This window comes from Haematobia irritans, chromosome 3, assembly GCF_050003625.1.
Source record: "Haematobia irritans isolate KBUSLIRL chromosome 3, ASM5000362v1, whole genome shotgun sequence".
Classification (NCBI taxonomy): Eukaryota; Metazoa; Arthropoda; class Insecta; order Diptera; family Muscidae; genus Haematobia; species Haematobia irritans.
The window spans coordinates 119,383,316-119,406,390 of record NC_134399.1 but is presented as its reverse complement, the minus strand read 5'-3'; the positions used below and the strand labels follow the sequence as shown (position 1 = coordinate 119,406,390).

The 23,075-nt window shown below is 32.3% G+C and overlaps 1 protein-coding gene across 1 annotated transcript in view; it reads left to right on the top strand.

The window, feature by feature from the left end:
* Positions 1–19,699, top strand: part of LOC142231159 (uncharacterized) — a 31,764-nt gene extending 12,065 nt beyond the window's left edge. The window contains 7 exon segments of the mRNA XM_075301777.1: positions 1,414–1,793; positions 5,156–5,528; positions 5,610–5,778; positions 8,651–8,844; positions 8,907–9,372; positions 16,272–16,651; positions 16,653–19,699. Coding sequence (XP_075157892.1) covers positions 1,414–1,793; positions 5,156–5,528; positions 5,610–5,778; positions 8,651–8,844; positions 8,907–9,372; positions 16,272–16,651; positions 16,653–16,707 — 2,017 coding nt within the window. The 3' untranslated portion in view covers positions 16,708–19,699.
* Positions 19,700–23,075: the final 3,376 nt, after the last annotated feature.

The following is a 23,075-nucleotide window of genomic DNA, read 5'->3' as shown; positions in this document are numbered from 1 at the left end:
AAGATCAGTAAGATAGATTTTTAATCGATCACGGATGTCATCATTATGTCATCGTTCGCTTTCAATTCAATCTCAATGTCGTCGGGGTTTGAATATAAAGATAGAGGTTGAACAGTGCCGAAGATATCACGCCACCTTGGGGAACTCCTTGGATCACTCTACGAAGACTCGACTTTCGAATTCTTTTTTACAATTTCTCTTGTGAGTGTGATCGCTAATTATTACTATTCCCAAATGAAGAGGACATCATATTATGACCCGTCATAACTGGAGGTCGTCGCGAAGTAGTTCTCCCCGTCTGATGTTGTTCAGATTTCGATCGGCTGATCTATAATCGTATAGGAACACATGTCCATTCCTTAAACTCATTATGCAACGCCGAAACACTTTGTTATCTTTACGAAACACTTGAGACCATTGAGATCTCTATCTTGTGACCCGTCAGAACTCAGCACCGTTGACTTGTCATTTTGAAGTAGTTCTTCGATACTGAATTCGTTCAGGTTCCTCCAAAGAGCTCTTTTCGAGTTTTCGACCGCTGGCATCGGCTATTTGGCTGCCCAATACCCGAATTATTCTTGATTAACTATTCTTTGCGAAATATTCTACACTAACTTTTCTTCGTTAAAAGTTCATACTTTCAAAGAAATTTTCTTTACATTTTATGATTTTTCTTTCATAAAATCTTACAAATTTATGAATACTTAACATTTTGGGTCGATATTTATCCATAAAAAATATGAACAATCTTCAAATTACGAAGAAGTTTCGTTGAAGTCAGTAGTAGGTTATGGGGTTTAAAGGGCTTATGTCTGTTTTACTTCTCATTTGGTTGTTAGGAAGTTATGAACAAATGTGAGTAACCACACTGGAATTCGTTAAAAAATTAAGTTCTAAGTATAAGATTTTCATGCGCCCACGTGAGTTCTAACTATAAATATTGTACTCAAGTACACACCTCTAGTACGACACGCTTGGTAATGGTCCAGTATCTCCTGATATTCCACTCATAAATATTCCGGAGTATAATTAACCCATCTCATATTATAAACTTCTCAAGAACTCCTGATTGTCCTTCTCCCTGTCTCTGTCATCTCTCTCATCACTCCCAATTTTGTCTCCAACGCTTTCGTGGACGTGGTTCTCGTCGACCCGCATAATCATAGTTATAAAGTGCTCAACTTTCCGATAATTCTTCTCTAGCACTGTTCACAAACTTCGAATTATTAAAATAACTATTCTAGGCTCAATGCGAGAAGGATTTTACCGCTTTCGCCTCTCTGTCAAAGACCGTCCATTAAAGATATTTTAACAAAAATGTTGATAGGAGTAAGTTCTACTACGATCCTCGACTTTTCCAAGAAACATTGATTTGCATATGCTTTTAACCAAATATCTAATTTTATTCCTTAGTTTATATATTCTAGGATTATTCCTACTAACGATGTCTACATTGGTTTGGGAAAATTGGTCCCGCATACAACCCATGTTGGAACAGTTTATAACCATAATGAAATCTGTGGGAGACACTATAAAATCGATTTTAGCAAAAATTTCCGAATCGGTAATGGCTATAGTAGAGAAGTTCAAAAAGAAACCAGATAGCAGTGAGGAAGAAACTACGGAAAACAAAGAGTCCGCAGAAACAGAAGGGGAGACGCCTCAAGAAACTGAAGTAGTACCATCATCGGAAAATGCTACCGAAGAAAAGGAAGAAACTAAAGAAGACGAAGAAACCAAGGTTGAGGGCGAAGCCAAAGAGGATGAAGCTACTATGGAAGAAGCAAACGAAGGTAAGAACTAGCGCTTCGTTGCACCCAAAGAAATAGACATAGAAGAACAATTTGGTAAAATAGCAAAAGTCTGCTGAAAAAGGGAAAGTAGTCTTGTAATTTGCTGAAATGGTAAAAAATAGCAGTCAATATTTTTTAGAACATGTTAAACATGTTTTACATTTACTAATCTACCAAAATACAGTTTAGATAAAAAAAAATAAGCGTCGTCATTGTGACGAGGGATGACTGTCTAGGGTTAAACAAAATTGACTATGTCGCAAAATAAAGCATAACAGCAAACAAAATGTTTGCTGATCGAATTTGGGAGCTTTTAGGTAAAGGGTGATATTTTTTTGCAACACTTTATTAAACTTCAGTAATGAATCGTCTTGCAAACGAACAACGCTTGCAAATTATCACATTTTATTATTAAATTGCATGCTCTGTTAAAAAGTTAATCGACGCTTCAGCGACGAAGTTCATTTTTGGCTCAATGAACGCAAAGGAGCCGAATTGTCGATGTTGGAGCGAAGTTCATTTAGTAACAAAAGCTACCAATGCATCCAGAAAAGTCACAGTTCGGTGCGTTTTATGGGCCGGATGCATCATTGGACCGTACTTCTTCAAAGATACACCCAGAGAAGGAATATGATCACCTCAACCATGTTTCATGAGAAAAATGTTATTTTTGTGACAAGAATGTTCCCTGGTCACCTTCCAAATTTCCTTCACTGCATTCATTCATAAATTTTTGTGAATTTTTTCATGAAAATTTTGCCTAAAGCTCTGAAAAAACACTCTTTATAATAATTTTTTTTCACATTTTTACTTAAGCAAAAAAAAAACAAGTATATACGGCCGTAAGTTCGGCCAGGCCGAATCTTATGTACCCTCCACCATGGATTGCGTAGAAACTTCTAAGAAAGACTGTCATCCACAATCGAATTAATTGGATTGTGGTATCTTAAAACTTCTTAACATCGTTTTCTAAATTGTGAGTTAGTCCATACGTGGTATATATTAGACAAAAAAGGTATGTATAGGTAAGTCTACAAATAATTATGAATAGATATGGACATTTGCACGGTACGTAGAGAGCCAGAATTGAAATATGGGGTCGCTTATATGTGGGCTATATACAATTATGAACTTGATATGGACCAATTTTTGTGTGATTAGGGATCTATTTATCTGAGGGCTATATATAACTATATACCGATATGGACCTAGTTAGGCATGGTTGTTAACGGCCATATATACTAGCACAATGTACCAAATTTCAACTGACTCGGATGAAATTTGCTGCTCTAAGTGGCTCCAAAACCAAATCTCGGGATCGGTTTATATGGGGGCTATATATGATTATGGACTGATATGGACCACTTTTGGCATGGTTGTTAAATATCATGTACTAAATTCACGTACCAACTTTCAACCGAATCGATGAATTTTGCTCTTCCAAGGGGCTCCGGAGATCAAATCTGTGGATCGGTTTATATGGGGGCTATATATAATTATGGACCGATTTCGACCAATTTTTGCATGGGTGTTTGAGGCCATATATTAACACCACATACCAAATTTCAACCGAATCGGTTGAATTTTGCTCTTCCACGAGGCTTTAATAATTTTTTCTTGATAGAAAAATTTCCTATTCTCAAAGCGAATTTAAAATTTTATTTCTTGCATAACTTATCGGTATGAATAATGTGAATTTAACAAAATTGACATTCAGAATTATTTAGATTTAAAAAGTTTTTGGACAAAAGAATAACGTGCAAAGTTGAAGTTTCAAAGGAATTCCGATTTTTTTTATATTGACTAATTTAAAATTTTCCTCTACATTGGAGATGAATGTGGTTAAGAGCAAGCAAATTGTCATAGTATTGTGATTAAAAAAAGGCTTGTTTACATTACAACTTATGAAAAATCGTCATACTTTGAAACAAATTAACCATCAAAATCGTCATAATGACAAAAAAATCGTAGAAATTGACACCATTGCACATAAGGCCTTAAAAACATTCCCGCTATCCGGAAATGGAAAAAGTCCGAGAAAAAAACCGTAGTTTTGTCGTATTTTTGAAAGGCAAATAAATTCGTATTTAAAAAGTAAATAATAAAGTTTTATGTCCATACAAATAATAATTTACTGACAGTTTATCGAAGGAATTTGTATGGTAATAGTAGGTTTAAATTTTACGTTAACTTTTATAAATATGGGGGTTAAACTTTATTATTTACTTTTAAATTAACTTTTTTAGCGTCAAAACGAAAGTTTGCTTGTTTACAATTTCATACCTCAGAAAACTCTTCTTTCAGTGGAAGAAATATTGCAATGAAAATATGAAAATGGTTTATTGTAATAAAGGGTGATTTGTTAAGAGCTTGATAACTTTTTTAAAAAAAAAAAAAAACGCATAAAATTTGCAAAATCTCATCGGTTCTTTATTTGAAACGTTAGATTGGTCCATGACATTTACTTTTTGAAGATAATTTCATTTAAATGTTGACCGCGGCTGCGTCTTAGGTGGTCCATTCGGAAAGTCCAATTTTGGGCAACTTTTTCGAGCATTTCGGCCGGAATAGCCCGAATTTCTTCGGAAATGTTGTTGTCAAAGCTGGAATAGTTGCTGGCTTATTTCTGTAGACTTTAGACTTGACGTAGCCCCACAAAAAATAGTCTAAAGGCGTCAAATCGCATGATCTTGGTGGCCAACTTACCGGTCCATTTCTTGAGATGAATTGTTCTCCGAAGTTTTCCCTCAAAATGGCCATAGAATCGCGAGCTGTGTGGCATGTAGCGCCATCTTGTTGAAACCACATGTCAACCAAGTTCAGTTCTTCCATTTTTGGCAACAAAAAGTTTGTTAGCATCGAACGATAGCGATCGCCATTCACCGTAACGTTGCGTCCAACAGCATCTTTGAAAAAATACGGTCCAATGATTCCACCAGCGTACAAACCACACCAAACAGTGCATTTTTCGGGATGCATGGGCAGTTCTTGAACGGCTTCTGGTTGCTCTTCACTCCAAATGCGGCAATTTTGCTTATTTACGTAGCCATTCAACCAGAAATGAGCCTCATCGCTGAACAAAATTTGTCGATAAAAAAGCGGATTTTCTGCCAACTTTTCTAGGGCCCATTCACTGAAAATTCGACGTTGTGGCAGATCGTAAGTCTATTCATGATGAAATGTCAAAGCATACTGAGCATCTTTCTCTTTGACACCATGTCTGAAATCCCAAGTGATCTGTCAAATACTAATGCATGAAAATCCTAACCTCAAAAGAATCACCCTTTATTTTCAAAATTGTTTATGTTTTTTGGGCTTTGTTTTGTTTATCATTTCTTTGTTTTTGTTATTTTTTTTTTCAGAAAATCTCTCTCTCAACCATTTGGCTTTAGAAATATTCAAATCGTTCTCCCCCCAACGTACACTTGACATACTTTTGGCTTCCGATACTGCTGACGTACCATTTCCGTTATTTCACGTGCTCAAAGTTGGCGCCACTTTTATGTTGTATTTGTGTTTGAAATTCCTTATGATTGGCCATCTGCCAATGACGAATCGTGACCAACTTGTTCGCACTTTCGATCATCCCCTTAGTGTGTTGATACGTTCACCTATGATTTATGCCGATATTTTATTGTTGATCAGTGGTTTCTTGTCAGCCTATCAGCTGTGTGAGGAAATGGAACAAAAATCATATATTCAACTTTTAAAGAGATTAGCTTTGAAAGTCAGCAGGTGAGTGAGCAGTGTAACAAAAATTTAGTTTAGTTCATTTTTTTTAATTTAAATTTTCATTTTTTTATAAATATTTTTCAGATATTTACCCACCGTTTATTTGCTGATATGTTTCCAAACATGGATACTGCCCCACATTAATTCGGGTCCCTTATGGTCAAATATTATTGGACAAAATTCACGTTTGTGCGATGATCAATGGTGGCGAAATATTTTGAGTGTTCAAAATGCTATTGATTTTGAGGAGACGGTATGTAAGAAGCACCGTGGTGCAATCGATAACATCCCGGTCTTGCATACAAAGGGTCGTAGGTTCAATCCCAGTATAGACAAACAACCAAGAATATTTCCGAGGTGGATTATGCTGGTGACATTTCCGAGTATTTCAAAACTTCTCTACGTGGTTTAACTGCAATGCGAAACGCCCGTTCGGATTCGGCTATGAAAAGGAGGAGAATTGCCATCACGGTTGGCACATTTGGTAGAATTTTACCAATCATGGTAGATTTTTATCTGTTTGGTAGATTGGCTATAGAAATACAATTTTGACAAAATTTTCTACAGAAATAAAATTTTGACAAAATTTTCTATAGAAATAAAATTTTGACAAAATTTTCTATAGTAATAAAATTTTGACAAAATTTTCTATAGAAACAAAATTTTCCATAGAAATAAAATTTTCTATAGAAATAAAATTTTGACAAATTTTTCCATAGAAATAACATTTTCTATAGAAATAAAATTTTGACAAAATTTTCTATAGAAACAAAATTTTGACAAATTTTTCTATAGAAATAAAATTATGACAAAATTTTCTATACAAATAAAATTTTGACAAAATTTTCTACAGAAATAAAATTTTGACAAAATTTTCTATAGAAATAAAATTTTGACAAAATTTTATATAGAAATAAAATTTTGAAAACATTTTCTATAGAAATAAAATTTTGACAAAATTATCTATAGAAATAAAATTTTGACAAAAATTTCCATAGAAATAAAATTTTGACAAAATTTGCTATAGAAATAAAATTTTTGACAAAATTTTCAATAGAAATAACATTTTGACAAAATTTTCTATAGAAAACATTTTGACAACATTTTCTATAGAAATAAAATTTTGACAAAATTTTCTATAGAAATAAAATTTTGACAAAATTTTCTATAGAAAACATTTTGACAAAATTTTCTATAGAAATAACATTTTGAGAAAATTTTCTATGGAAATAAAATTTTGACAAAATTTTCTATAGAAATAAAATTTTTGACAAAATTTTCTATAGAAAACCAGGGTTGGCCTGTCACAAACTGTGACTTTTGCGACATACGTTTGCGACGGTATAATACGTATGTCGCAAAAGTCGTAAACCTACTGTAGAAAACCAAATTTTGAATAGAAGAAATCCTGAACATTTTTTAATTTAGTTTGACAGCATTTGCTGTGAGTTTCTGCAGAAATTTGTGAAAGTTTTCCCATGGTCAAGCCTATTTTCTTAGGTGGTATCGAAATTCCCGTTAGTGAGTGTGTAAAATACCTTGGAGTTATATTGGACAGGAGACTGAACTTAAAGCTAAGAAAGGACGAGAAAATCCACGGTTACCCTGTACTCGTGCAAAAGGCAATAGGGAAAATGTGGGGACTAAAACCGAAAATTGTGAACATTCCTAAGAATTGAAACTTCTTCGCACCTACCATCGTCTTGGATATCATCGAATTCGCTGCCTAGCCGTCGCGACTAAAGTATTTTCAGTTTGCGACTTTTGTTACTTTTTCTACATTTACGACGCGTGTGTTACGTTTACGACGTTTACAACTTTGCGACAGTCGCAAACCTAAAAAAGTTTGATACAGAATCTCTGTAGAAAACATTTTGACAAAATTTTCTATAGAAATAAAATTTTGACAAAATTTTCTATAGAAATAAAATTTTTGACAAAATTTTCTATAGAAAACATTTTGACAAAATTTTCTATAGAAATAACATTTTGAGAAAATTTTCTATGGAAATAAAATTTTGACAAAATTTTCTATAGAAATAAAATTTTGAGAAAATTTTTTATAGAACTAAAATTTTGACAAAAATTTCTATAGAAATAAAATTTTGACAAAATTTTCTATAGAAATAAATTTTTGACAAAATTTTCTATAGAAATAAAACTGACAAAATTTTCTATAGAAATAAAATGTTGACAAAATTTTCTATAGAAATAAAATGTTGACAAAATTTTCCATAGAAATAAAATTTTGACAAAATATTTGATAGAAATAAAATTTTGACAAAATTTTCTATAGAAATAAAATTTTTACAAAATTTTCTATAGGAAAAAAAAAATTTGACAAAATTTTCTAAAGAAATAAAATTATACAAAATTTTCTATAGAAATAAATTTTTGAAAAAAAATTATATAAAAATAAAATTTTGACAAAATTTTCTATAGAAATAAAATTTTGACGAAATTTTCGATAGAAATAAAATTTTGACAAAATTTTCTATAGAAATAAAATTTTGACAAAAATTTCTATAGAAATCAAAAATTTTGACAAAAATTTCCATAGAAATAAAATTTTGACAAAATTTGCTATGGAAATAAAACTTTGACAAAATTTTCTATAGAAATAAAATTTTGACAAAATTTTCCATAGAAATAAAATTTTGAGAAAATTTTCTATAGAAATAAAATTTTGACAAAATTTCTATAGAAATAAAATTTTGATAAAATTTTCGATTGAAATAAAATTTGGACAATATTTTCTATAGAAACAAAATTTTGGTAAAATTTTTTTGGCTAGAGTGGCAACCGTGATTGTGATCCTCACTCAAGTGTTATACTTCTCCTTATCAATAAGCGCTGCCCAACTCTATGTTTTGCTCAATGACAAATGCCCTCCTTTTTATAGGCTAGTCCGAACACTTTGAGTTACGGTGTGATGATTTAGAGAATGTTTTAAACACTCAGAAATATCACCAACATTACAGAAAGTGAATAAACTTCGGGGATACTCCTGTACCCGTTCTGGGGGTTCATCCAGTCCACGTAGGGTCATGTGAAAAAGTAGAAAATTCACTAAAGGCACAAATAACACAAACACACGTAAATAATAAATAAATTATTCTTCTTAGTGTTCACCATCCACCATACAAATCGCAGTGGAAGTACAGTTGTACGTTGTAGGACCCTTAATTGTATGGCTATACTATACAGATTCTGATGCTGCTTTCTTTGTATATGGAGCTCTACATGCCATGTCTGTGGCCGCTCGTTACGCCAGAACAAATAAAGAACATCTATCAATGACTTTATTCCATGGAATCAAGTAAGTTTTAAGATCTGTAAAATCAAAACCACCACAATTTTATTTTTCTCTCTTTCTTTTAGTATTAGTAAATTTTATCGTACTGCCAATATTTTGTATTCATCACCCATAAGCCGTGCCACCACCTATCTTTTAGGCATAGGAGCTGGAATTTATCAAAAAGCCAATAATGGTGAATTGGATTTAACACCAGAAATGATGAAACTTGGATGGAGTTTAGCCAGTTTAGGAGTATTTTGGAGTCTCTGGTCTCCATCGTCTAGTATGCGTACCGATTTCATATACACATCGGCAGATGCAGCCTCATATGCTTCTTGGTGTCCTCTCGTATTTGGTTTAAGTCTTTGCTGGTTCATTTTTATGGTACCCAAGACAAGTGATAATGCCATTATACAGTTTTTAACTACATCCAAATGTTTTTTGGTACTATCTCGACTAATATTTCCCATACAAATGGTTATGTATATGGTGGTTCTGTATGGAACAGCTAAAGTTAAGGAAACGGATAAATTCCATTTATCTAATTTGGTGAGTACATAACATATACCACAACAAAAATTAACACAAATCTCAAAAAACAATTTTTAGTTAAAACTTTAATTGCAGTTAGAAAATACTCAATTAAAAAGTTTATTGACTTAAGTAATTTTTTAGGTAAAAAAAAATTTGAATACGCGGATTTGTTTAATTGGAGCAATAGATTTTATAATTGAACGAAATATTTTTTTTAATTTCGTTTTAGTTGAATTAATTAAAATTTCAATTGTATGAATTAATTACAATAGGCAAAAAACGTTAAATATTATCCCACAAAGAAAATTTTAATTTTAAAACTTTAATTGAAGTTAAAAAAATATCCTATTAAAAAGTTAATTAATTTTTATGGGCAAATCAAATTCGGCCAAACATTTTTATACCCTGGAACAGGGTATTATAAGTTATTTTAATTAACAAATCCATATTTTAATAGAGGAAAAGCCTTTCTTAATTGAATCAATTCATTTTCAATTAGATGAATAAATTTTATAATAGGCAAATAAAAATAAAATTTCACAAAAAAAAAAATTCAGTTAAAATTTTAATTGAAGTTGAAAAAATATTCAATTAACCCTTTGACTACCGATGTCCACTTAGTAGGACATTCGAAAACGATAGCAATCTCTATTTCCCCACTTAGTTTTGATTTATTAATCGATGTTATATTAAAGTAGAGGTTTTAATAAGCTATACACATTTTCCATATTGGTGCACGGATGAAAAAGACTGTTTTTCATATGTTTGGCTATAAACATTATATGTTTGGAACACAAATTTTTAAACACAATATTTTTGAGTGCAAGCATATATGTTAATATGTTAGAACATATTATGTTTGGGACATAAAATGTTTGTAAATATAATATGCTTGGATGCAAACATATATTAATTTAGAAATAGCCTATAAACATATATGTGTTTAGTAGCTTGGAGCGCTATTTAACAGGGAGCGATATTGAATTAAGTTGGTGGTTGTTGCTTGTTATTACAAAATTAACATTTTATTTTTCCTTGGGCAATTGATCAGCTACTTCTTTGATCCTTACAAACTGTGTGGTCCGCTGTTCGAATCCCCGTCCGGCAAAAGGTAAAATTAAAATAAAAAAAAATCATACAATTGAATAATTTCTTCTACAATGTTTGTATTACAGAAAAAGGTGCTAAGAACTAAAAAATCTCGTGGAAGTGAGAAAGATGTGGGGGAATATACAATTGGGCAGAAACAAAATTTTGAGCATTCAGGTCGAAAATCTATGTTGTTAGCACCTATATTACCTGTTTATTTTCATAATTCATTATGATTGTAAATATATAAATAAATAAATAAAATTTTGAGCACAATATTGTTTGGGAGAATTTTTTTTAAGCATATAATATTTTTGGGTGCAAAATGCTTCCAAACATATTATATGTTCACATAATAACATATTGTTTTTTGGAAGACAACATTATTGAATTTGGATGAAAAAATACAAAATGTTTGGAACTTAGACTACCCAAACATATATTGTTTAGACCAATATGCTTTCAAACATATTATATATTGGAAGAGATCAAACATATCAATGTTTGGGCAATAGCCAAAAATGTATATGCTTGAAGCAAAATATGTTTGGGAGTATATGTTACAGAAGCGATTTTTTGTGAGCGTGTAGTGTGACATTCCGACGCTAGTAAGATGGTCCACCTATGGATCGAAAATGGGTGAGAGGAGCATCCAGACACCGAGATCCTATTTCAATTACCAGACCACTGTAACGGTTGCCACTCTAGCCAAAAATAGTCCAAATATTGGAGAAAATTATACCAAACAAGTAAGGAAAGTCTAAAGTCGGGCGGGACCGACTATATTATACCCTGCACCACTTTGTAGATCTAAATTTTCGATACCATATCACATCCGTCAAATGTGTTGGGTGCTATATAAAGGTTCGTCCCAAATACATACATTTAAATATCACTTGATTTGGACAGAATTTGATAGACTTTTACAAAATCTATAGACTCAAAATTTAAGTTGGCTAATGCACTAGGGTGGAACACAATTTTAGTAAAAAAATATGGGAAACATTTAAATCTGAAGCAATTTTAAAGAAACTTCGCAAAAGTTTATTTATGATTTATCGCTCGATATATATGTATTAGAAGTTTAAGAAAATTAGAGTCATTTTTACAACTTTTCGATTAAGCAGTGGCGATTTAACAAGGAAAATGTTGGTATTTTGACCATTTTTGTCGAAATCAGAAAAACATATATATGGGAGCTATATCTAAATCTTAACCGATTTCAACCAAATTTGGCAGGCATAGCTACAATGCTAATTCTACTCCATGTGAAAAATTTCAACTAAGTCGGAGCAAAAAATTGGCCTCTGTGGTCATATGAGTGTAAATCGGGCAAAAGCTATATATGGGAGCTATATATAAATCTGAACCGATTTCAATCAAATTTGGCACGCATAGCTAGAATGCTAAATCTACTCCCTGTGCAAAATTTCAACCAAATTGGGCCAAAACTCGGGCTTCTGGGGCCATATAAGTCCATATCGGGCGAAAAATATATATGGAAGCTATATCTAAATCTGAACCGATTTCAATCAAATTTTGCACACTTGACTATACTACTAATTGTACTCCTAGAGCAAAATTTCAACCAAATTCGGCCAAAACTCGGGCTTCTGGGGCCATATAAGTCCATATCGGACGAAAAATATATATGGAAGCTATATCTAAATCTGAACCGATTTCAATCAAATTTTGCACACTTGACTATACGACTAAGTGTTATGCTAATACAAAATTTCAAGCAAATCGGTATAAAACTCTGGCTGCTGGGTCCATATTAGTGCATATCGGGCGAAAGATATATATGGGAGCTATATCTAAATCTGAATCGATTTGAACCAAATTTGGCACACATAGATACAATGCTAAATCTACTCCCTGTGCAAAATTTCAACTAAATCGGAGTTAAAAATTGGCCTCTGTGGTCATATGAGTGTAAATCGGGCGAAAGCTATATATGGGAGCTATATATAAATCTGAACCGATTTCAATCAAATTTGGCACGCATAGCTAGAATGCTAAATCTACTCCCTGTGCAAAATTTCAACCAAATTGGGTCAAAACTCTAGCTTTTAGGACCATATTAGTCCATATCGGGCGAAAGATATATATGGGAGCTTTTAGGACCATATTAGTCCATATCGGGCGAAAGATATATATGGGAGCTATATCTAAATCTGAACCGATTTCAATCAAATTTTGCACACTTGACTATACTACTAATTGTACTCCTAGTGCAAAATTTCAACCAAATTCGGCCAAAAATCTGGCTTCTGGGGCCATATAAGTCCATATCGGGCGAAAGATATATATGGGAGCTATATCTAAATCTGAACCGATTTCAATCAAATTTTGCACACTTCGCTATACGACTAAGTGTTATGCTAATACAAAATTTCAAGCAAATCGGTATAAAACTCTGGCTGCTGGGTCCATATTAGTGCATATCGGGCGAAAGATATATATGGGAGCTATATCTAAATCTGAACCGATTTCAATAAAATTTGGCACACTTGACTATAGTACTAATTGTTCTTCTTGTGCAAAATTTTAAGCAAATTAGGGTAAAACTCTGGCTTCTGGGGCCATATAAGTGCATATCGGGCGAAATATATATATGGGAGCTATATCTAAATCTGAACCGATTTCTTCCAAAATCAATAGGGATCTATTCTGAGCCAAAACACATACTTGTACCAAATTTGAAGTCGATTGGACTAAAACTGCGACCTAGACTTTGATTACAAAAATGTGTTCACGGACAGACGGACAGACGGACATCGCTATATTGACTCAGGGACCCACCCTGAGCATTTTTGCCAAAGACACCATGTGTCTATCTCGTCTCCTTCTGGGTGTTGCAAACATATGCACTAACTTATAATACCCTGTTCCACAGTGTGGAGCAGGGTATAAAAACTACCAAACAAAACAAAATTTTGCAAAATTTTATTTTCATAGAAAAATTTGGAAAATTTTATTTTCATAGCAAATTTTGTCAAAATTTTATTTCTATAGAAAATTTTCACAAAATTTTATTTCTATAGAAAATTTTCTCAAAATTTTATTTCTACAGAGAATTGAAGTTCCTGTTAAACAAAAATAGTCTACCAAATATGGGAACAAATTTTACCAAAAAAACTACCAAACAAAACAAAATTTTGCAAAATTTTATTTCCATAGAAACTTTTGTCAAAATTTTATTTCTATAGAAAATTTTGTCAAAATTTTATTTCTATAGAAAATTTTCTGAAAATTTTATTTCTATAGAAAATTGACTCAAAATTTTATTTCTATAGAAAATTTTCTCAAAATTTTATTTCTATAGAAAATATTCTCAAAATTGTATTTCTATAGACAATTTTGTCCAAATTTTATTTCTATAGAAAATTTTGTCAAAATTTATTTCTATAGAAAAATTTCTCAAAACTTTATTTCTATAGAAAATTTTATCAAAATTTTATTTCTATAGAAAATTTTGCCAAAATTTTATTACTATAGACAATTTTGTCCAAATTTTATTTCTATAGAAAATTTTGTTAAAATTTTATTTCCATAGAAAATTTTGTCAAAATTTTATTTCTATAGAAAATTTTGCCAAAATTTTATTTCTATAGAAAATTTTGTCAAAATGTCATTTCTATAGAAAATTTTCTCAAAATTGTATTTCTATAGAAAATTTTGTCAACATTTTATTACTATAGACAATTTTGTCCAAATTTTATTTCTATAGAACATTTTGTCATAATTTTATTTCTATAGAAAATTTACTCAAAATCTTATTTCCATAGAAAATTTTATTTCTATAGAAAATTTTCTCAAAATTTTATTTCTACAGAGAATTGAAGTACCTGTTTAACAAAAATAGTCTACCAAATATGGCAACAAATTTTACCAAACAAAACAAAATTTTGCCAAATTGTATTTCCATTGAAAAATTTGTCAAAATTTTATTTCTATAGAAAATTTTTTCAACATTTTATTTCTATAGAAAATTTTGTCAAAATTATATTTCTACAGAGAATTGAAGTACCTGGTTAACAAAAATAGTCTACCAAATATGGGAACAAATTTTACCAAAAACAAAACAAAATTTTGCAAAATTGTATTTCCTTTGAAAAATTTGTCAAAATTTTATTTCCATTGAAAAATTTGTAAAAATTTTATTTCTAAAGAAAAATTTGCCAAAATTTATTTCTATAGAAAATTTTGTCAAAATTTTATTTCTATAGAAAATTTTGCCAAAATTTTATTTCTATAGAAAATTTTGCCAAAATTTTATTTCTATAGAAAATGTTGTCAAGATTAAACAAAAATAGTCTACCAAATATGGGAACAAATTTTACCAAAAAACTACTAAACAAAACAAAATTTTGCAAAATTTTATTTCTATAGAAAATTTTGTACAAATTTTTTTTCTATAGAAAATTTTGTAAAAATTTTTTTTCTATAGAAAATTTTGTAAAAATTTTATTTCTATAGAAAATTTTGTCAAAATTTTATTTCTATAGAAAATTTTGTCAACATTTTATTTCTATAGAAAATTTTGTCAAAATTTTATTTCTATAGAAAATTTTGTCAACATTTTATTTCTATAGAAAATTTTGTCAAAATTTTATTTTTATAGAAAATTTTGCCATCAAGAATTCTATAATTCTACAGTAAAAATCTACCATTTTTTGTAGAATCCTACCAAATGTGGCAACCGTGATCACAGTAGAATCCTGAAGACAGAAGTGCGTGTCATAATGGAATGTGTTAAATGGCTCGGAAATAACACCAAGCCACGAAACGTGAACATTTTCACAGATTGCTAGAATTCAATTACGACAATAGCAGACATTGCGGTTCGATCGCGTACCGCATTGGAATGTGAAAGCATGATCAACGAATACTCGGAATACGGATCCTATGGCGATAAGACCCAGTATACGGCAAATGAACTGGCGATAAGACCCAGGACACATAGGGAAATGAACTGAGAGAACGCAAAGCCAATAGAGGCAATGCGGGCCGAGTTGGATGGATGGGCACGAGAGACATATTAAGTCATCTGGACCAATGCTACGGTGGGAAGGCCGACGAAAATACTATTGCGTAACGCAAATCAGAAAAAGACTGGAGAACTACTCAAGGAGTACTGTGGGCATGTACACTCAAAAAAAGTTTACTTGGATTAAAAGATTTTGACCTTCCCTTAAGGATTTTGGTATTGACTCCGAGCCAAAGATGCAGCTTCTTTAAAATAAAGAAATTTGTTAGCGACCTATCTGGCTTTTAATCTAGGACCAAAAAAATTAAAATTAGGATACAGATCTCATTTATCAAATTTACGTTCTCTTTTTGCCGTATATTAATTAGGCTATTCACGTACAAACAAATGCCAGTTTAAAAATCCAAATTATGACGGATACTTCTAAGTAAAAGATATTTTCTTAATTCCAAAAAAAAAAAATTTAAACCAAAGATGCTAAATCAAAGAACGTCTTAGCCTAAAGAAAGTCAGCCTATATTTGAAGCGTTTTTATCTTAAATCTAAAGATTCAATATTTCAGTTAATTTAAATCAAAATCAAAAATGTGTTTCTTTACTTTAAGGGAAATTTGCCTTAGTTTAAAGACATTCAACTTTAACGAAAGGACTCAAATTTTCAAAATGTATGTCCTAACCTAAATCCTCTTTTCAACCAAACCTAACCTGATTTGAAAAAAATTATATAATATTCATGGTTCAAGCAATTTCAATTAAAAATTAATTGGATCAATCAATTTATTGTTGTAAGATAAATTCTATTTTCTTTGCTTTCTTATTTTCTTTCTCTTCAGATTAACTTCCAGGAAATGGGTTTAATTCTAATCGGCGCGATTCTTGTCTCATTTCTCATCGATATACCTTCTCAAAATATAAGGCGACTACTTGTTAATCGTATATTCATTGAACGACCTCATCATGATAGTGAAGATCAAGACCATTTGACAAGCGAACCTGCTTCAGAAGCCTCGGAGGAACTAAATGATCAACCAGTTACAAGTGATACACCCGAACCCCCAGATACAGTATGGGGTTCAGATCCCGAAGAAGAGGAACAAAAATATCTACAAAGACGACGTAGTTCTTTATTGGAGGAGGATACAGCAAAAGTACAAGAGAGCAAAGAAGAGAAGGCAGAAGAAGAGGAAGAAGAAGAGGAGGAGGAAGAAGAAGAATAAAATAAGTGAAAAAGAGAATATTACAAATCATCCTAAGTTAGAATATAGTTAAAGACTTGTTTAAGTTTTGGTTACATCACAAAAAGACATGTATTTCCTAGAAATATTTTCCACTCTTTCCAAATACCCTCATTCCCATGATTGATTTTCCATCTTGAGAATCGACATCAATTCAAGACGTCTATATATATTATCGATCCTTCATAAAACGATTAATAAGATCAAAATATTTATTTAATATTTTTTTTCCATATGCATTTCCTAGAAATATACTTTGTTTTTTTTTTTTTTTTAAACACTCTCTTCCAAATATTAACCCATCATTAGACTGAATGAGTTGAATGGGAGACATTCAACTTGATGGCCAAATATTAACTACTTCGAACTCCAAAAATGAAAAATGATTTTTTCATTTCCGAATACCTTCGACAAGCGTTTATAATTCAGGCTAGTCAATGCTGTAGACCATTACTTCGACCTTTCCCAACTCATTTAATAGAAGCCATAAATAGCTTAACTCAAATAATTTCTTATAAATTATCATAAAAATACCTGTATTTCCTAAAACTACTTTACTATCTTTGTGAATAAAATCTCCTAAATTTAATCGATAATTGGATTAGTCTTCGATTTTGAAAATCTACTTTCAGCTTGACGGTTAAAAATGCGAGGATGGTCCGATCACTACTCTGCAAGGTTGTTTTCTTTAGCTCGCTACATTTGGCAAAAAGATCCATTTTTTTTAACTCAAGCTGAAGGCTGCAAAATAGCCAAAATAGGCTGACGACGATCGCCTCCTAATTCCTCTGATATTTGCATCCACAGGACCAAAGGCCTGTGAATGGCCTGCCCAATTTGGCAGTGACAACAAGTGGTGTTTGAGCAGCAGAAGGAGCACGTTTTTTGTTCGGCATAGTACAACACTGTGATCGTTTTACCTTTACCCAAGTAAGCAATCTTGGTCACACATATAAAATTTCCGCACAATAGGACAGGCTTTCCCTTTTTCAGAACACGTGTCGAGTGCTGTTCTTCTGTCTCCGGTATGTACCAGAGACAGAGAAAATTCAGTCTAAATAGTGTGGGTCAAAGCTTTTAAATGACCTGACGGCGGTATTTTTGTGTCCGGAGTGGAATGGCCCGCCTTGCATACATAGTGGGTTCCTCAGTTTTGACCGGACACCAAAAAGTTTTTCAGCGGCGAATTATCCCCTCTCAGTAAGTGTTTCAAAGCTTCTCTAAGTGGTTTCACTGCAATGTGGAACGTCGTTCGAACTCGGCTATAAAAAGTAGGTCCCTTGTCATTGAGCTAAACATAGAATCGGGAAGCACTCAATGATAGGAGAGAAGTTCACCTCTGTGCTATCACAATGGTCTGAATAGTCTAAGTGAGCCTGAAATATCGGGCTGCCACTATACCTAACCTAACCTTAGATGGGATGCGTTCAGAGTGATCTGATAGTGAGGCGAGTAGGTTTGGCTGGGCGAGAGAAAAGGTGACAAGTGTAATTTGATTCTGATTACAGCTGGGATACATGTCAGATACGCTACTATCAATCATTGTAGGTAGAATTTGCGGCGACTGTTCTTGCCTGATCTTAGTTGGCCCAAAAATACCCTAGTCTGCTGCTATGGATCAGACTCTGAGAAGAGCATTAACCTCCTAGCTTTTCACCGCTTCTTCTTTGTTTTGTAGCACTGGATGTCGATATAGATCAACCCTTAAATTCCTGAGTGATGATTGTCTATCCATAAGTTGGTGGCTTGGATGATTGATACTGTGATAACAGCCCATGAGATACTGCTTTGACAACATATAATTGTGTCTACGCACTGGGAGGATCTTGGCGTCCACATAAAGGAGATGTAAGGGTGTACTACGGAGATATTACGAAGCAGTTCTAAGGGCAGCGTTCTGGAAGGTTTTTGTGTTATTCCACTACGTATCACTTGACTGAGGTGTCCACACTGCATAGTTTACCATTAACCAACCAATTGGTTTATAGGTAATCAAAAAGGTTTCTTTATTCACACCACAAGAGTTGCCGGAAAATGACTTGAAAAGGCTGTCGAATGTGGCCCCCTGTCGAATGTGACCTCTGACCATAAAAACATTATTTGTTGTGACAGCTTTATTTCGTGCCCATCTACAAAGTTTTTTCCAATTCCTGTTAAATATATATCCAGAATATCCTTAAATGCGCGTAGCGTTTCAGGTTAATGTCCTCAATTGACTCAAGTTTGTTGAACAGCCAGAAGGGCACACGAAGCTAAATCAGAAAAGCTGACAAAGAATTAATGCGTTATGGGACGGTATATTATTATGGTGCAAAAGTCAAGAGTTTTCGGCCTATTTAAGAAGAAGAATTAATGCGCATTTCGACGGTGCCTTATCGTGGTGCAAAAAACCATAAGATGTTAGCCCATATTTCCTGTGGCTCAGATTAATAGAAAAAGTCGACTACAAACCATAACCGATTTCCAGATACCATTCCCTACATAAGACCCCTTTCACATATATGTGGGATTACATTTTCCATATTTTATTTAAGTTATTCGTTATGCCTTCTTAGTTCTATACACATAATATAAATATTTTCTTTTCTGAGTCCTTTACACTCCTGGTTTGACATTTTACATCTATCTATTTCTTTATCTATTAATAGATTGATATATTTATTTTTGAAACAAAAAGTCGATTAGATGGTGACTAAAACCAACAGTAATATCAATGTACCAATTAATGAAAATGGTGAACGAATTAAAAAAAAAAGAACTATTTTTGCCACCAAAACCTATAACTGATCTTCCTCCTACCTAGAATTGTTTTAAATTTTATTTTATACCAAACAAAGTGTTCGATTACTATATAAACATTTTTTAGTAAGATTCAAAATTATGTACATAGTAATAAAGAAACAAATTTTCAATTTAATTTCGAGTTTCGAATTGAAAATTTATATGTGTACTACGACTGTGGTTCGTTTTCCAAATCCTAAATAATAATGAAATAAATCGATGTTTTTGAAATCTGTCCCCCCTTATGGCAATGAAGAATTTTAAAGTAATCAGAAAAAGTGTTCATAGTTGACTTTGAAATTTCCGTAAGTATTTTATATCAGAGGGGGATGGATCACATGATAGTTACTGATGAATACTTTTTGAAAAAATGTAAAATAAAGGCTAAAACGTGGCCACCTATCATAAGTCCGTCGATCGAATATTGGGGTTTAATTAGGCCATAATTTCCAATTGGTTGAATGGTTGAAACTCTACGTGTTGTCAGTATATATCCTATCTATAATTATTATGCAAAAGTTGGTCCCTTTATTGGTCCATAATTATATCCACATATAAACCGACCCCAGAAAATAATCATGCAAAAGTGTATACATCCAAACCGTTCTGGTTTTCACATATTGTCGAGTAATTGAAACGATTTGAAATCGTGAGTGTTAGCACTTTCGCAAAATTTTAAATTAAATTTATGGTCACAGTATGGCAACAACTTTAATAGTAGAATTTTGTACTGAATCCATTATTCGGCCTGGCCAAATTTCGGGATAATTATATACTCTTGTGATGCCAACCGTGATTCCAAGTGCGACATAACCTAACCACAAATAAATATTGCATAGCAATATAATTTTAATGGGAACAGATCAATGTGTGGGATCAGAAAGGGCCAAAACTAAATCGGGAAGCTACTTATGGAGGTGACTGATTTTAATGGCCTATTAAAAAAATAAATTTAAAAAATTATAGAGTGAACACAATAAAAAGTCTGTCACATGGTCTGTCACAAGTCTGTCTAGATCAGGGAGAAATTCTAAGACTATATAACCATGTCCGTCTGTTTGTAGCAATCACGATACATTCTTCAATAATGAAGCAATTTGGCACAAACTCGTCTTTTGTCTGCAGGCAGGTCAAGTTCGAAGATGGGCTATATCGGTCCAGGTTTTGATATAGTCCCCATATAAACCGACCTCCCGATTTGAGGTCTCGGGCTTATAGAAACCGTAGTTTTTATCCAATTCGCCTGAAATTAGAAATCTGGAGGTATTTTAGGACTATAATAAGGTGTGCCAAAGTTGTGAGTATCGGTCCATGTTTTGATATAGCCCCCATATAGACCGATCTACCGATTTTATTTCTTGGGCTTGTAGTTTTTATCAAATTCGCCTGAAATTGGAAATCTAGAGGTATTTTAGGACCGTAATGAGGTGTGCCCAAAATGGTGAGTATCAGTCCATGTTTTGGTATAGAACAAATATAGACAGATCTCCAGATTTTACTTCTTGGGCTTATAGAAATCGTAATTTTTATCCAATTTGCCTGAAGTTGTAAGTATACAGGAATTTTAGACTCGCAAAACGTGTATCGGATTTAGTTTTTATCGGTCCATTTGGGATGGCCTACATATAGACAGATTTCACTTCTTGAGGATATAGAATGTGACCATGAAAATTGCTTGAAACTGAAAATAAAAATTTCCAGATTTTACTTCTCGTAATCATTTAAATAATGTGGGTGAAAATCTACAGATTTTAGATTTCAAATCAAGGCGTTATTTCATCATTTTCTTGTTAATAATTCCCCTAAAACTCAAACAAAAATGATTCTTATAAATCCAGAATCTGATATAGTATTCATAGGTAAAATCCTGAAATGTATCTTCGGTAAGTGTACTGGTTGAACTGTTCTGCTTGTGAGAATATCTCCCCCCTGAAATCTGAAAGGAAGATTCGGCCGAACTTACTGCTGTATATACTTGTTTTTATATATTTTACACATTCATTTCAACGAAATTACACGATAAATGATTTTAAGAAAACTCATCTAAAATTTGAACAAAAAATTTCTTCTGACTTGTATATATGTTTAGGCATTGCTTTTACTTTTGTTGTAAGTATACAGGAATTTTAGACTCGCAAAACGTGTATCGGATTTAGTTTTTATCGGTCCATTTGGGATGGCCTACATATAGACAGATTTCACTTCTTGAGGATATAGAATGTGACCATGAAAATTGCTTGAAACTGAAAATAAAAATTTCCAGATTTTACTTCTCGTAATCATTTAAATAATGTGGGTGAAAATCTACAGATTTTAGATTTCAAATCAAGGCGTTATTTCATCATTTTCTTGTTAATAATTCCCCTAAAACTCAAACAAAAATGATTCTTATAAATCCAGAATCTGATATAGTATTCATAGGTAAAATCCTGAAATGTATCTTCGGTAAGTGTACTGGTTGAACTGTTCTGCTTGTGAGAATATCTCCCCCCTGAAATCTCAAAGGAAGATTCGGCCGAACTTACTGCTGTATATACTTGTTTTTATATATTTTACACATTCATTTCAACGAAATTACACGATAAATGATTTTAAGAAAACTCATCTAAAATTTGAACAAAAAATTTCTTCTGACTTGTATATATGTTTAGGCATTGCTTTTACTTTTGTTGTAAGTATACAGGAATTTTAGACTCGCAAAACGTGTATCGGATTTAGTTTTTATCGGTCCATTTGGGATGGCCTACATATAGACAGATTTCACTTCTTGAGGATATAGAATGTGACCATGAAAATTGCTTGAAACTGAATGTAAAATTTCCAGATTTTACTTCTCGTAATCATTTAAATAATGTGGGTGAAAATCTACAGATTTTAGATTTCAAATCAAGGCGTTATTTCATCATTTTCTTGTTAATAATTCCCCTAAAACTCAAACAAAAATGATTCTTATAAATCCAGAATCTGATATAGTATTCATAGGTAAAATCCTGAAATGTATCTTCGGTAAGTGTACTGGTTGAACTGTTCTGCTTGTGAGAATATCTCCCCCCTGAAATTTCAAAGGAAGATTCGGCCCGGCCGAACTTACTGCTGTATATACTTGTTTTTATATATTTTACACATTCATTTCAACGAAATTACACGATAAATGATTTTAAGAAAACTCATCTAAAATTTGAACAAAAAATTTCTTCTGACTTGTATATATGTTTAGGCATTGCTTTTACTTTTTATTCCACAGTCTCCTGTAATTTTATCGGCAAAATAGGTTTAGTTTATTGATGTTTAAAAAAACCTTCTGTCAGATTCGTGGCACTTGTTCCGAAAAATATCTCTAAACCGTAAGAAATTAAAGGCAAGACAAAAAAACGAGCTAAAAGTCTACGCATCTTTATTGATAAAAGTAACCTAATGCCGTAACGATGGATGTGGCGCCCTGAAAGTAATATGAAGATAAAACCTAACATTCCTGGGTTGCTATTGTCTATCCACAACTGTATGAATTGTTGTTCTTATTTTTATAGGTGTAAAGAGCAAAGGCTTTTTATTGCATTAGTCTCTTTTTAAACTCAGGGTTCAGATGTGCAGAGTTAAAAAAAAATTGGAAACACCATAACA